This window comes from Nyctereutes procyonoides, unplaced genomic scaffold (assembly GCF_905146905.1).
Source record: "Nyctereutes procyonoides isolate TBG_1078 unplaced genomic scaffold, NYPRO_anot_genome, whole genome shotgun sequence".
Lineage (NCBI taxonomy): Eukaryota > Metazoa > Chordata > Mammalia > Carnivora > Canidae > Nyctereutes > Nyctereutes procyonoides.
The window spans coordinates 11128154-11143994 of record NW_026575134.1 but is presented as its reverse complement, the minus strand read 5'-3'; the positions used below and the strand labels follow the sequence as shown (position 1 = coordinate 11143994).

The 15841-nt window shown below is 39.9% G+C and overlaps 1 gene segment (V, D, J or C); it reads right to left on the bottom strand.

The window, feature by feature from the left end:
* Positions 1 to 14023, bottom strand: part of LOC129494356 (T cell receptor gamma constant 2-like) — a 39838-nt gene extending 25815 nt beyond the window's left edge. Inside the window, 3 exon segments of the C gene segment in view lie at positions 9651 to 9662; positions 13487 to 13793; positions 13890 to 14023. Of these exon segments, the coding sequence occupies positions 9651 to 9662; positions 13487 to 13793; positions 13890 to 13932 (362 nt within the window).
* Between the last annotated feature and the right edge of the window lie 1818 nt (positions 14024 to 15841).

The following is a 15841-nucleotide window of genomic DNA, read 5'->3' as shown; positions in this document are numbered from 1 at the left end:
TGTTAGAAATTAGTTAGCCACTTCTGTGTTTTCCCACTTCTTAATTCTTTACCTGTTATAAATTCACCAATAAATTGGCAATTCGTCCATAAATTCACCAATTCACCAAATTCATAATTTCATAAATAAATTCACCAAATTCACCAATTTGTCCATAAATTCACCAATATTCCACCGTCTTGATCATAAAGGCTTAACAGTAAGTGTTAATACTCTTTTCAAACTGGTTTTTCAATGGTATGTCCTGTTCCTTCCCCTATGAATTTTGCAACAGTTTACTGATTTCTATGAAAAGTCTTCCTGGGATTACATTGAATCTGCTTACCCTTTTGAGGAACTTTTGACATCTTAAATATATGGACTCTTCCATCTATGAACATGGTATACCTCTCCATTTATTTAGTTCTCTTCAGCTTCTGTCATTAAAGTTGTATTGTTTTCAGCATACAAATCCTTCATATTACTGGATAAATTTTTCACAAAGTATGCTATTCATTTTTGATATTGCTGTTGTTGCTATTGTAAATAGTACTATTTTTACAATTTAATTTCCAATTGTGTCTGATTGGTATATAATTTACAGTTGATTTTGTATCTCATATCTATTTTACAGTGGATAGTCCTCCATTGTGTCAAGTGCCATCATTTATTAAACCCATCTCCTATGTCTGGACATTTATGTAATTTCACATTTTGCTGTTACCCAATGAATACCTTTGTGCATATATATTTTCAAAGTGTTGAAATTATGCCTTCAGAGTAAATTTCTGAAAGTGTTTTTGCTAGCTTGAAAAGTAAATGCATATGAACTTTCATTAGATATTTTCAAATCTCCCCCACGAAATGGTTGTGTTTTGCATCCTACCAAATATGTGCGCTGTTTTCTTTCACAGCATTGCCAACAGAGAGTATTATCAAACTTATATTCTTGCCAGGCTTAGGAGCAAGAATGGTACCTCAGCAGTTTTAATCGAAATTTATGTTATTATAAGTGAAGTTCATCAACTTGTATAAATTTAATAGCTATTTGTATGTTTTTCATGAATTGAATTTGATGTTTTTTGCCATTTTCCTATAGGATAATTGAAATGTTTTACCTCTATTTTTTAAAGATTTTATTTATTTATTCATGAGAGACAGAGAGAGGGAGACAGAGGCAGAGACACAGGCAGAGGGAGAAGCAGGCTCCATTCAGGGAGCCCGACAAGGGACTCGATCCCGGGACTCCGGGATCACGCCATTGGCTGAAGGCAGGTGCCAAACTGCTGAGCCACCCAGGTATCCCCTACCTCCATTTTTTAAACGTATTTTTATATTAGGCATAGTTGACCATTATGTGCTAAGCAGGTTGTAAATATTTCCTCACAGTTTGCCATGTGTCATTTAATTTATGCTGCTTTTGCCATGCAAATTTCGTTTTCATTTTCACAGAGTAAACTTTATCAATAATTTCTCTTATTACATCTTGAATTTTAGCTATAAATGCAAACTCATTCTCTAACTATTTTGCATAGGACAGGCTGTCCAATTTTTTCTGTAGGGTCAGATAATAAATATTTAGGCTTTGGGCCCTAATGTCTCTGTTGTGAATCCTCACATCAGCCATTGTAGCACAAAACCAGTCATAGACAGTTAGGAAATAATATGCATGGCTACATTCCAGGAATGTCAACAGGTATTCTACTAAAAATGTGTGAAAGGATAAGTTTTCCATTTTCACGTATTTCTATTATTTAAAATAAACAAAGAAAAGGATAAGTTCTGAGTTTTGTTTCACATTTTGTCATAGTATGTTCAAATATGACATAATAACCCATATAAGCAATACGAAGCCTCAATATAGTGAGCAGGAGACTCCAAGCCCTTGTAAGAATTGTATACGTATTATTTAAGTTCCTCCTCTCAACAGTCCTTTAAGGTAAATAAAATTGCATTTTTCATTTTTCAAATGAGGAAAATGAATCAAAGAATGTTAAGTAATTTATCCAGAATAAGACAGTTAGTATGGAGAGGATTGATATGTAATAAAGGACCATTGACAACACACTGAGAAATAGGTAAACATAAAATGAAAATAACTATCAGTCACAGTATATCATGCTAAGGCATTAATTGTCAAACATGTTCTTTAGAGGGCCAAATGGTCAACATTTTAGGCTTTGTGTGTGTCTGATACAACTACGTAGCACTTCTTTGAAATGCAAACCAGCTACGAGCAATTTGCAAGTATATGGTCAAGGTTGTGTTTCAATAAAACTTTATTTATAAAACTGGGGCTTGCCTGGCATGGACAGAATTTGCAGACCCCCTGTTCTATGGTAACTACTCTCAACATTAAGGTTGATTGTAGCTTTTTCTTTTTTTTTTTCAGGGAGTTACAAAGTAGTTATAATATTAGATGGGAAAATACAAATATATTATCATTTGAGTGTCATATATACAGTTATGTTTACATTGTTATATAAAAAATCTCATTAATAAATGTAAAACCAAAAATTCTTGGATACAGGAGTGCTAAAAATACTGATTCCACTGTTGGACCTCCATCTTGATCAAGCCCTCTCTTGGGGAGACATGTTCTGGGCCCATCAGAGTTTAAATATTCACATCTTAGAAATGCCCACCAAGGCCCAAATCTGAGGAAATTTTCCCTGGCTGTCACTAAATTTGTGAATTTTATATATAATTCTTCCAAAAGAGTTTTTAATGGCTACATAGTATCCTTTCACTTATAAGCCACACAGATAATGTAATCCTTTCCATACTGCTCATCACTGTAGTGTTTCATGGCTGTCATGTGTTGAAAAGTCAGGGTGGCTCCATCTCCCCATGTGGCCAATTCAATCCATTCTGCATTGCTTTTTAAGGATTAAATAAAATAATCTGTGTAAAATACTTAGCACAGATACTATGAGAAGCTTAAATCCTTCTTTTCATTCACTTCTTTCTTAGAGGATTCATTGTTCTCTGATTCCATATTTCATCCAGAGATCTTCCTATCTTTGTGTCTGTAGATGTATTAGGGGACAGGTGAGGCCCTGTTGAGATCCAGGCCCTAAGGTTGCTCCTGTTGGGACCCACCCCACATAAGAATCATGATAGACCGGGTGTGGGACACATGAACCTTCATTTGCCCAATGAGAAGGTTCTGACTTGCCTGTGGCAAGAATTCATTCTGCTTTCATAGAACCACTGCACTTGATAGCACCATGTGATTCTTAGAATGAGAAACAGAATGAGGGCGTTGTCGTGGTCTCAGGAACCAGAGTTAAACTGTATGCATGGTGATTATGTGGTCAGATATCGAGTTACCAAAAGTATTGAGTTTTTCTGATATAAAGAACTTACCTCAACATTTGAGAGTTGACTCTAAGGAGGTGAAGGGAGAGATTTTATAATTTCACACATTACTTGTATGTCTCACTATTTCTTGAAAATTGGTAACTATCCAGGTACTAATTACAGAATTTTATTCTCAATCATGATTTTTAATTTTATTACTTCACGAAGACCTTTACCATATTTTCTTTACAGATAAAAGGAGCATATATGATCCTTCTTTTAACCAACTGAACCTCATTCAGGTTTTTTAGTTTTCTTTGCAGAACCCTGAAGAACAAGGTCTTAGCAGCATATCTACTAAGTTGCAGCCACCTGATATGCTAAGGGTCTTGTTCCAGTGGAGTAGTGTTCTTTTGTTCTATTTTGACTCTGCAAATGGAGGCAGGTACTGCTTTGACCTACAGGATTTCTATCTTGGTTTCTCCATTATCCCAATTAGCTACAATTTACTTAGGGATAAAATAGTCTGTACATTCCTTCAGTATGGCAACAAGATGGCAATGCATGGAATTTTTATGTTTGATCATCCTACCTCTGAAAAACTGCAATAGTCATGAATAAAATTACAGAGTAATAATAAGAAATATTCATGTAATCTGCATATTCCCTTTCTTGTCTTCATTTTGAACTATTCAGGTACTAGAAATCTCTTTCCTCAGTGCATTAACAAATGGATTTTCTTTGAACCATTCACTCTATGTTTTCAGAGGTCCCAGATGGCCTAATTTAGTGGGAAATCAGTTCAAACTACTTTAATTTGTACCATAATTGCTGATATCCCATGGAACTCACTGTGTGACAAGATCTGCAATGTCTTCCTGTAAAGCCCAGGAAATACTGCAGAGGGAGAGCCTCAGGCTGCACACCCAGCTGTGCAGTCTCTGTGGTTGCCCATATTGAGTAGAATGTGTGTGCCACATCTGAAGGTGGTTTTTGAGCAGCTTTTATTGGCGACTCTAATACTGTGGGTCCCAATCCAATAGGCACAGTAACATATGGCCTCATCTTGTTTCCTTAACACATTTATTGTCAAGGTTGAAGTGGAAGCTTGTTGTTCTTCCCATTTAAGGGACCATAAGGAAGCTTTGTTGAGACAAATGTTAGATATTCTATCCTTGATCTGCTGTCGGTCCCAGTGAACAGCTCCTTTGTTAATGTCCTCAGAGAAAACCTTGCATGATACGTGGGCATGCTCATCTCTTGCTCTAGAAAATGATATTTCAGGTTGTTCCATCTTTATCTGCCCAAGGGCAACTGCAAGCAATGATGAGAAATTCCCAAGAACAAATGATATGGAAAGAGGCAATAAGAAAAAATTTCTTGAGTCTCTTCTGTAGACTGAAGTGCCTGGGGGACAACTCACAAGCCCAAAGGGTTGAGAAGACGACTGCTTCCAGAAGTGGCATCCAGTTGGCTTGGCAGACTCCCCAGCAATAAGGTAAGAAGTGAGGTGCCTGTTAAGACTTGTCAGGACAGCAGGAGGGTGGGACTGGTTCTGGGTTCTTAGAAGAAGTGGTAGCTTAGATAATTCCCTAGGGTTCTTTATGATCTGTCACAGATGTGAGCAGTTGTGTGCCCCATGACTGCTGGGCAGATGAGGTAAAAGGAGTCTTAATCTGGAAAGAAACTCCTGGTAAATGTGTCTGTCTTGTATGAGGCAGATTATGTTTCTCATACGGACTCAGACATTCCCATGCAGGAATCCTATACTACAGAAACACTGCTCAGTAACATGCGGACAGGTCTGCTGGATTCAGCCTGTATGTCTAACTGTCTCTGATTTGCTGTTATTCAGGACTCAGATGGGAAACCTGACCTTACTCTTCTGTCACACAGCACAACAGAACAACAATCAGACCCTGAAATATCTCATTGACACTATTGAATACGCCATGTACATAAGGACTTGGCGTTTTTTTGTGTTTTTTTAAAGTAGATTGAGATGTCACCAGGCAGATTAGGACTCAGAGAAATCAAATTTGATTTATCATCTGGGTCCCTCCAAAAAGGAACTAGACCACAACTGCTGGGGATACATGGGTCAGAGCAGTCTCTGGAAATGAACTTCTATTCATCCTGGTCTTGCAATTGTCTCAGGAGCATGATGTCACCAGCAGGATCACTTTCAAAGCAATGTTATGTGTATTATGCAATGATTCACTTTATAATTACTAGATAACTAATGAGAAATTTGGACTTGTTATTTGTCAGGCAAAGTTCTAAATGTTTTATTGTACAATTGTATTTACTCCTCTCTGCAGTCTCATGTGATACCTGTTATGTTTAATCTTCATTTCACAAATAAGGAAGGTAGCCCAGAGAAGTGACTCATTCAAAAACAGAGTCAGTACATATGAGAACACATATAAGTACCAGTGGATCCTAAAGAAAATCTGAGCTAAATGAGGTATAAAAATTACAACACAAGGCAACTATCTTTTACTTTGATTTTGAATTTTCTCTATGTATTTGTAACTAGAATTGGGATTCCTTGGCATTTTATATGTAAATATAAAGTGAGATTTACATATCTGACATATATTCTCCACTTTTGGTCAAATCATTCTTGTGAGCAATATTCCAGGTCTTTAAGTAATATATGAGAATAGTATTTTTCATGACTACATATAATTAAACATCCTCCTTTACTATTTAACCCACTTAGTTAACTTCATATATTGAAAATTTATCAGGGCCTTACCAACTTTTCATGAATATTATTATTAATGCCCTATGAAATTCAGCATCTCCTATGATTCATACCCCTTTGGATGTGGACTGAAGCATTTAATCTCTCCTTGACTCGCTTTCTATATCTATAGTTGCTGAAAGAAATATTTTTCAAAATTGAGAAAGTTCCATTATCAGTCTGAGAATGAACATAAAGTTTATGCACCTACCCATTTCTACTCCCTTTCCTTCCAATCCCTTTCACTATTATTTATATTCCCCAAATGAATGAGACCATATAATTTTTGTCCTTCTCCGATTGACTCATTTCACTCAGCATAATACCCTCCAGTTCCATCCACGTTGAAGCAAATGGTGGGTATTTGTCATTTCTAGTGGCTGAGTAATATTCCATTGTACCACTGAGGGGGGCGCTTGACGGGATGAGCACTGGGTGTTATTCAGTATGTTGGCAAATTGAACACCAATAAAAAATAAATTTATTATTTAAAAAAACGGAGGGAGGGATCCCTGGGTGGCGCAGCGGTTTGGCGCCTGCCTTTGGCCCAGGGATCCTGGAGACCCGGGATCGAGTCCCACATAGGGCTCCTGGTGCATGGAGCCTGCTTATCCCTCTGCCTGTGTCTCTGTCTCTGTCTCTGTCTCTCTCTCTCTCTCTCTCTCTCTCTATCATAAATAAATAAAAATTTAAAAAAATTAAAATTAAAATTAAAAAAAATTTAAAAAGGAGGGAAAAAAGTTTATGCACCTGAAAAAAGATAATAAATTAGATTTTGTGCATAGCGATATTATATCTTTCTAAAGTTTTCAAGTTACATTTTTATTGTTGTTGAAAAAGAATAAAAATGACCTTCTGAAATAATATTTTCTTTGTAAAAATTATTGTTCTTACTTTTATTTTAAATGTATAAAATCAATAAGTGAATAAGGAAGAAAACCCATCATGTCTGGCAATATGCTATCTTAAAACTTAAATATTTCATTTCAGTTTCTTTCTCTCACCAAGAGAGACATTTATGTATTTAAGATATAATGTATGGCATGAACTTTATATAATTTTTTTGTTTCTGAGGCAAACATTTCACTTTTATTACCCAATCTTAAAAGGCCATTTTTAATGGCTTTATAGTATTCTATCTTTTGAATGCAGCATAAATTGTTTACCTCTTTCCATTATTCTAACATTAAACTTTTTACTAACTTTTCTAAGTCTCATATTGAAAAGCTGATATAACTTCTGCCTCCTGAGGACTGTTGTCTGAAGACACGATAGTACAAAGCAAACTGCTCTTCCATACATGACATGAGAAAATGCATTTAACAAAGATATTTTGAGAACCAAAATAGTAATGTAGCAAAGATGCATTCAGAAGCAGAATCCACGCATTCCTTTTGGAAAGAGTTGGTCTTCCCCATTGATGTGTTCCATTCAGATGTTGGCCTCCAATTTTCTTCCAAAAAAAAAAAATATAAGGGACTAGGAAGGTTCTGATCAGGCTCAAGAAAACAAGGGTCCCCCCACTGAGAAACAGTCAAGGTCATGAACAGTGTAGGTTAAAATGACCATCAAAGAACATGAGCCCAACTGAGTTGGGAGAAGGGCTGAAGGATCCCATGGAATTCCATCTCTTGTATGTCTGGCCTGTAAATCCCTCTTTCCCCTGAGGAGATCTCGAAGTTGAACACTAGACCATGGGGACTTCAATAGGGGACAGAGTGAATGAATATGTTGATGTTCGTTGGGGAATTTATCCTTAAGGTGAGTAGCTCATATAGGAAAGTTGCAAGGAGAGATCATATTCCCACAGAAGCCTACTGCAGAGTCTATGGTTAGAAATACACTTTTCACTGTTTTATGTTGAAAAGTCAATGGATAATTTATTGGCATTTTACTTATTCTCTAAAATCAGGTCCTACACTTGTGCTTGAGCAGATTTTAAGGATTTGTGTCACTTAATGTTCACTATCTGTTCTGTCTACGTTGTGGGGGACAGTGCCTTGTTCCTTGTATTGTCCTGTAGTGAAGAAGTGGTTTAGTGGTTTAGTCTTGATTTCTGTGGAAATGAGAATGGTCTCTACTTGTCAGAAGCTGCTTTATAAACATACTTTCTCAGTATAATAGTTTAAAATACTGCATATTCTATAAATATTAAGTTTCAGAAGAGCAAATATTTGGGGTGTCTGGATACCTCAGCCAGCTAGCATCTGTCTCTTGATTTCCGCTCAGGTTATTATCATCACAGAGATTGAGCCCCACATCAGGCTTCTGCTGAGTGTGGATCCTGCGTAAGATATTCTCTCTCCCTCTCCCTCTCCGATCCCCCCTCCAAAAAATGAGTTAATATTTAATGAGTACTTTTCGGGGATCCCTGGGTGGCGCAGCGGTTTGGCGCCTGCCTTTGGCCCAGGGCGCGATCCTGGAGACCCAGGATCGAATCCCACATCGGGCTCCTGGTGCATGGAGCCTGCTTCTCCCTCTGCCTGTGTCTCTGCCTCTCTCTCTCTCTCTCTCTCTCTCTCTCTCTCTCTCTCTCTGACTATCATAAATAAATAAAAAAAATTAAAAAAATTTTAATGAGTACTTTTTATTGATAGATTTTTTTCCCTAAATGTTCTTCACCTTTTCAATCTTCACCTTTCAATCACATGATATGGAGGCTTGTAGTTTTCATTTGATAGGACAGTGAGGTATAGAGGAATGACATGTGATTCAAGGAATGTCTCAGGGCATGTGGATAAAGATCTTCCTAGAAGAAACTTAGAGAAAAAGGATAAAGATGAAGATAAAAGTCCCCATGAGCAGCTCACCATGAACAGCAACTGTCTCCATGTGGGAAGGAGAGAAAAGATAGATCAATTCTACACATGTGACAGGCTGCGTTTTAGTTGATATTATGAAAGTGGCAGTCATTTCTCTACTTTGTTTTAACAAGAGTTAGAATTGTTTTACTACTGTTCCCTTGTGTATTGTATTAAAGAACATCAAGAACACAGAACTGGATTCATCATAATACTGGTTCACAAAGCACTATCATCATTTATCTACTCAGAGATCTCATTAATCTATTCTACTTAGGTGATGATGACTTACTTCATTATTCAAGAAATACTCAGAATCGCTGATTTAACTGAAAAACAAAAGCATTAGAAATAATCTATGTGGTTTTTTCTACTAAGTGTATCAACTAGAAAAGCGCAAAGTTAATGATAATCTCTCAACACGAGTCCAGTTTCCTGTTTTGTTACAGAAGGAAAAGGGCACATCCTGTTCTGTTAGAGATGGGACCTTGATGGCTTTGTGGAAAGTGAAATGAAAGGAACTAGACAAAATCTCCCAACTCTTCAATTTGCTTTACTACTTTGGGGGCAAATGCAACCCACTTATTTGACTGTCTGCTTAATTTCATTCTTTTGCTCCTCCAGATGGACAGTCTACCTCTCTTACCTTACCCTGGGCATTAGGAGGTGGAACCTCATGGAGTGCACAGATGGTTTTCCTTATTCTCTGGTTGCTGTTTGGGAGCAGCCAATGGAAGCATCAGCAAGAGACTGGGAATTAGGAGCAGCATGAGCTTAGGGTTCTTTCCCTGAAAGGGGCCTGCATCTTCAGGGCCAACCTATAGTGCCATCTGTCCCCATACCCAGAGGTTTATGCTCAGGCACCAAGGTGCGGGTGAGAGATGCCATTCCATTTTATAACACTCTACCCACTGGAGGAATTTGTTTCTTTTTTCCCAGAACCCTGTACTGAGTGAAAATATCAGTGAGGGTGACAATACATGAGAGACACCTAACTCTGGGAAACGAACAAGGGCTTGGCAATCTAGAGCCCAAGAAGAAATGCTTCTGTAAGTGACATGGTGATTGTTCTTTGAACTTCAATTTCCACTGGCCAACTTTCCATCGGAAACCAGAGCAGAGATTCCCATTACTGTAATCCACAGGGGTTAGGTGCCTGGGACACAGAGCAATGGGGAGAAAAGTAGAACACCAATACTGAGCAGGAAGCAGAAGATTTCCCAGAATCCAGTCATTGTGTCCCTCAGCATCCTTGCTTGTTCTTTGCCTGGTGGAGAAATCTCTGCCCCCAAAGCAGGGGACACTCAGGATCCTACCTGAAAGTCTGTCTTCTTCTTGGTCTCCAGATGAATATTTGAGGCTGATTTTCTAACAACCTTCCCTGAATGGTAGCAGATCACGTTTTCAGGAAATAGAAATGACAAGCATCTTTGTTGAATAGAATTTTTTTGTGTGCTATTCTGCTTGAGATAATTTCATTCCTGCCTCTGTATCTAGACAAAAGAGACATAAAGAAAACCCAAAATGGAAAAGGCATTTATATAATTTGATGAAAGGACTGTAGATAAAATATTATTTCTTTCATCCTCAATTTACATGTTTGTAACACTTTGTGTTGAATACACACTTTTTCTTAAAAATATTTCTCATTTGTTAGATTAGTAACCCCATTTTTAAAATTTAAATTCAATTTGCCAACATATAGTATAACACTCAATGCTCATCCCATCAAGTGCCTGCCTTAGTGCCCATCATTCAGTTACCCCATCTCCCCATTCACCTCCCCTTCCCCAACCCTTTGTTTGTTTCCCAGAGTTAGGAGTCTCTCATGGTTTGTCTCCCACTCTAACTTTTACCCACTCAGTTTCCCTCCTTTCCCTTATAATCCATTTCACTATTTCTTATATTCCATGTATCAGTGAAACCATATAATTGATGATTGTCTTCCAATGTTAGACACATTTCTAAACATCAGATTTCACACATTGTATCTAAGTGTTCAATAATATGTAAGTTTTTAAATATTAAATAACATGTCAATTCTTTTTAAAAATACATTTAAAAATAAAATTCCAAGCCATACAGGTTTTCCATGAGAAAATAAGTGTATGGAAGTGACATAGTAAAAGATCTCCTGATCCCAATGTTTAGGAGTGACCTCTTCAACTTGCGACCTTTCCTCTACCCAAGACTGCGTCCCTGAACCCGTTCTGGGCCTGGAAAATAAAGAGCCCCAATACAAACAATCAGCATGGATTTCCAAGTGTGCCCAGAAATTTTTAGAATTGTGATTTTTAGAAGGTGACTCCGAGGTTACAGACATGACATTTTACATAGTACTAACATGTGTGATCAGTTGGGAATGGATGATACAACTATGAAAACAATGTTTTTTTTTTATATGTTCTTAGACTTTACTCAGCATTAACTTCAAAATGTAACGTTGCTTCTATTACTCAAAACCATTGTGTCTCACTCACCTTAGGAGTGAAATAAATGAGTTGAGCCCAAACCATCAGGATATTTCAAGTATCCATCTATAACAAAATCCCCTACCCATGAGGTAATGTGAGCCCCACTCTAATAGTCAAAATATCAATCTTAGTTCAACAGACAATAGATACGCCACTGGAATCAGTGCTGTACATTCTAAAGAGATGCTTTTAGTGTTTTCATGACTTAGCTGTTTAAACAACCATTTAATTAGCAAACATTTCCTGAGGACAGGAGGGCTGTGTGTACCCAAGGTATCTTTGGGGAAGCTCACCTCCTTATGCACAGGGAGAAAGGCAGGGGAAGGAAATGACTCCAAATCTGGACTTGTTTTTCCTTCTATATATGGATTGTTTGCTCCATGCACAAGGTCAGTGTCCTATCAGGAGGTAACTCAAAGGCACTATGGAACCATGTTAAAAACTAAGATTTACATTGACTTGGGATGACTTCTCATGACAGTGTCTTCGTAGTTAGCTAATTTCTCTCTAACCAAATGGTAATAGGTTACCAGGTCTCAGATCACTGCCTTGTGGAGTCAGGCACTGAGAGGAAAGGGCTCAGTTGCATAGGTAATGGGGAGGATAAATGAAGGAACATTCTCAGAACAGAACAAAGGTAAATTTCTGCCCCTCCCTTACAACCTCTTCCTGCACATACTGGAGGTCTTAGCCTTGACCCAGGCCTTCAGTAGAGGGTTGAAGTGTTGGTTGGGCTCTTGTACAGACATGCCTATCTTAAATACAAATCTCTCACCACAAAAGCAGAGGCTCAGAGAGATAAATGGGGAGTTAGTGAATCTGAGGGACCAATTTCCTTCAGATCATGTAGACTTTCCTTACAGTAATCATTTTCACCAATGCAATTGCATTTCACATAAAATTTGAATTTTCAAATGGAAATGCATTTAATTCAATTAGACTTTCTCGCAGAGCTTTTTCTTTTTCCCACATACTGCCGCAGAGGTATTCCTAGAGAATCGGTAATATGGCTCTTCTTTTCTTTTTCCTTCATTCTTTTTTCTATCTCAAGAAGTTGACTAATTTTATAAGAAGTTAGTAAGTATAGTGATATCTTATTGATACAATTTTGGTTTGATACAGAAATCAGTCACACAACTGTGGCAGTTAAACCACCTCATTTTACAGAGCAGAGAATAGAGGTCCAGGGAATATAGACCAAATCATATGGAGTAGCATTCAAGCAGAAGCAGAAGGTCGAAGTCCCCAGGTCTCACCCAGGGCTGATGCATCAACCTCCCTGAGGATCATGTCCCCCCACAGGAGTTGAGGCCCAGACATGCCAGTGCACGAGGGTGCTGAGAAGTTAGCCCTCAGCTTCCTGAGCCTCTGCTCCCTGACTCTCCACTGCAAGTAACTAGTAGGGGGCAGGGCAGCAACATAGAAACTGGAATCAGGAGGTGACTCCCAGTCTGAGCCTTCAAACATTTTGTGGTAAATCTCTAGAGTCTTTCACTCTTGAAATGATTTGCACCATATTTCATTCCCACATTCTTCACGCAGGTGGTCAGATTCTTCAATCGCCAGTCTGTCACAGCTCTGTTCAGTAGAAATAAATACAAATCACAAATGGAGACAAACATTTTCATACTGCTGCATTTTTAAAAGGCTAAAGAAACAAATAAAATTCTAGCATTACTTTTATTTACTGTGAGATATCCAAAATAGTATTTCAACATCTAATCAGTATAGATATTACTAAGAAAATATTTCATCATTTTTTATAGTCTCCAGAACATGGTTTGTATGGTACACAAGCAGCCATCTCAGCTTGGACTAGTGCACTAGCTACATTTCAAGTGCTCAGTACCCACCTGTGACTAGTGGCTACTACATCGAGCAGCACGGATTCTACTCCAAATGCTTCAGAAACGCTGCCCCTGACAATCTTTAGAAAAGTCCCTCCAGGCTGGACAGCTTCCTGGGTCTGAGCCAACCTGAGTACCAGGGGCTCCTTAGCCTCCAGGGTTATATAGAGTGGACCCAAGAAGGGGGCACCTGCCAGATGCTGGGGTCCTAAGGCCTAACCCCAAGGTAACTCCAGGGACCCAGAGCCAGGGGAGGGAAGGTGCCAGGTGTGGAGGGCCCTAGGATATGGAGACCTTTTTGCACAGGGGCCAGGGCAGCAGGAGTGGCTGTGCGCTTCCCAGGCAGCGCAGTAGTACACGCCCTCATCACTCTTCTCCAGTTTCTGCAGCAACAGGTTACAGCTGTAACTGTTCTTGCCTTTCTTGGCGTTGACTTTGTCCGCTTTCACAAATATATCCCTCTGCACAAGCGACCTGGACATGTCTAGGTAGAGGAGCCTCTTGGGGGCTGTATCCTCCTTGTGGAAGTACCAGTGGATGTAGCTCACCGAGGTATCCACTGTGCATGGCAGGGTAGCCGAGGTGCCCAAGCGCCCCACGACCACAGGAGTCTGCTCGAGCTTGAGCCCTGCTGCACCACCTGAAAGAGGGAGAGAGGGACAGCAGTGAGACAGGGATGGCCAGGAGACTCAGGGCATCCCCCACACCCTGCATTGTGGAGGGAGTCAGGACTTACCGGGAAACAGGAGGACACACAGGACAGCAAAGGAACTCAGCATGGTACAGGTTCCCGCCTGGTGGAGAGAAGCCCAGGGGGACCTGGGAGACTACTCTGGTGGATGGCAGAGGGCAGGTTAGATTTGAGCCTCAGCTTCCCTGAGGCACCTGCAGGTACTAGTAATAGAGAAGCTGGAGAGTGGGAGGTGCCAGAGGGCAGGGACAGGTCTGACCACAGTGGGGGAGGGAACATCAGTGCTCAGGGTGCTGAAAGACACTGAGCAATGTTGGTGCATGACAGCACCAGTGAGAACAGCAATCCTTGATTGGACATCCACTACATCTGAGCACCACACTAATTGGTTTCTGTTCATTGTTTGATTAAATCTTGAAATTCATCCTGTGGGATGAATGCTACTTCTCTCAATTTAGAAATGGGGAAATTCTGGTTGGTATTTTAAGTACCTTTCCAAGACTGCATGTCTACTGGGTATTGGGTGGGGATGTTCCCAGGTCTGGCTGGAGACAACTCTCAAGCCTCAATTGGCCACTTGGTACTAACGGGAATGTGTGTGCAGCCTGCTTGGGAGGCAGAGACAAGCACAGAGCTCTCTGCTGAAAAGGCAGCAGGTTCCTTGAGGTAGCATTGGAGAATTTCTCCCAGAGATCTCATTGGAGGATTTAAATGTCCTAACATAACGTGATAGCTGTGTGTCTTGGGCAAGCTGTTTCGACTCCTTTTCCTCATATGTCAAAAGGGACCTCATTAGTTGCATGCAGTGTGAATAGGGAAGGAGAGCAAAGCATGCAGTTTGTCCCAGATGCATAGAAAATGCTCAAGAAGTGTTGGGGTTTCATATTAAACCTGGACTAGTTGCAATAGGTGATGGGGCCTCATAGTGTAGAATTATGAAAAATCAGGTGTGTGTGTGTGTGTGCGTGTGTGTGGCCAAAGGAAGAAGATTGCATTGAGCCAGGTGTAGAGCAGACAGGGGCAGAGTGGGGGAGACTGGGAGCTGCAGTTCTAGGGTCAGGTCCTCAGAAATGGTAAAGGCAGGGTGTCAGGAAGGGTCAGCTGAGGACTGCATCTGAAATGAAGCTTTGAGAAGTCAAGGTAGCATTGACTTCCAACTGAAATGAAGTTTCCTTTTCTCTTATCCCAAGTATAAAAAGATCTCCTTGGTGTAGTTCTGGTAATTAATTAGGCTAATGATAGCCCACCAGCCTGGAAGGAAAAGACAGTGGGGATGGCCAGGAAGCAGACTCGGGGGACAGGGAGACTTGGGTTCTTCAGTACCCAGTACCAGACCCAGCTCCTGACCTCCTCCTCCTGATAAAAACTGAAAGGCAGATATGCTGAGCTATAGCCAAGATTCAAGGCTCATATATCTCCAAATGCAGGCTTTAAGGTTGTGCTGAGCTGATGAACTGGTGACTAGAATACTCTGCTACAATAATGTTCCAGGCTCATCATTCAGGCCCTCAGCAGGTGTCTAGGGCAGCTGTGCTAAAATGTTAAGATGAAACGCTGGGACACCTGCACCCTGATGTTTATAGCAGCAATGCCCACAATAGCCAAACTGTGGAAGGAGCCTCAGTGCCCATCGAAAGATGCATGGATAAAGAAGATGTGGTCTATGTATACAATGGAATATTACTCAGCCATTAGAAACGACAAATACCCACCATTTTCTTCAACATGGATGGAACTGGAGGGTATTATGCTGAGTGAAATAAGTCAATCGGAGAAGGACAAACATTATATGGTCCCTTTCATTTGGGGAATATAAATAATAGTGAAAGGGAATAGAAGGGAAGGGAGAAGAAATGGGTAGGAAATATCAGAAAGGGAGACAGAACATGAAGACTCCTAACTCTGGGAAATGAACTAGAGGTGGTGGAAGGGGAGGAGGGTGGGGGGTGGGGGTGAATGGGTGATGGGCACTGAGGGGGGCACTTGACGGGATGAGC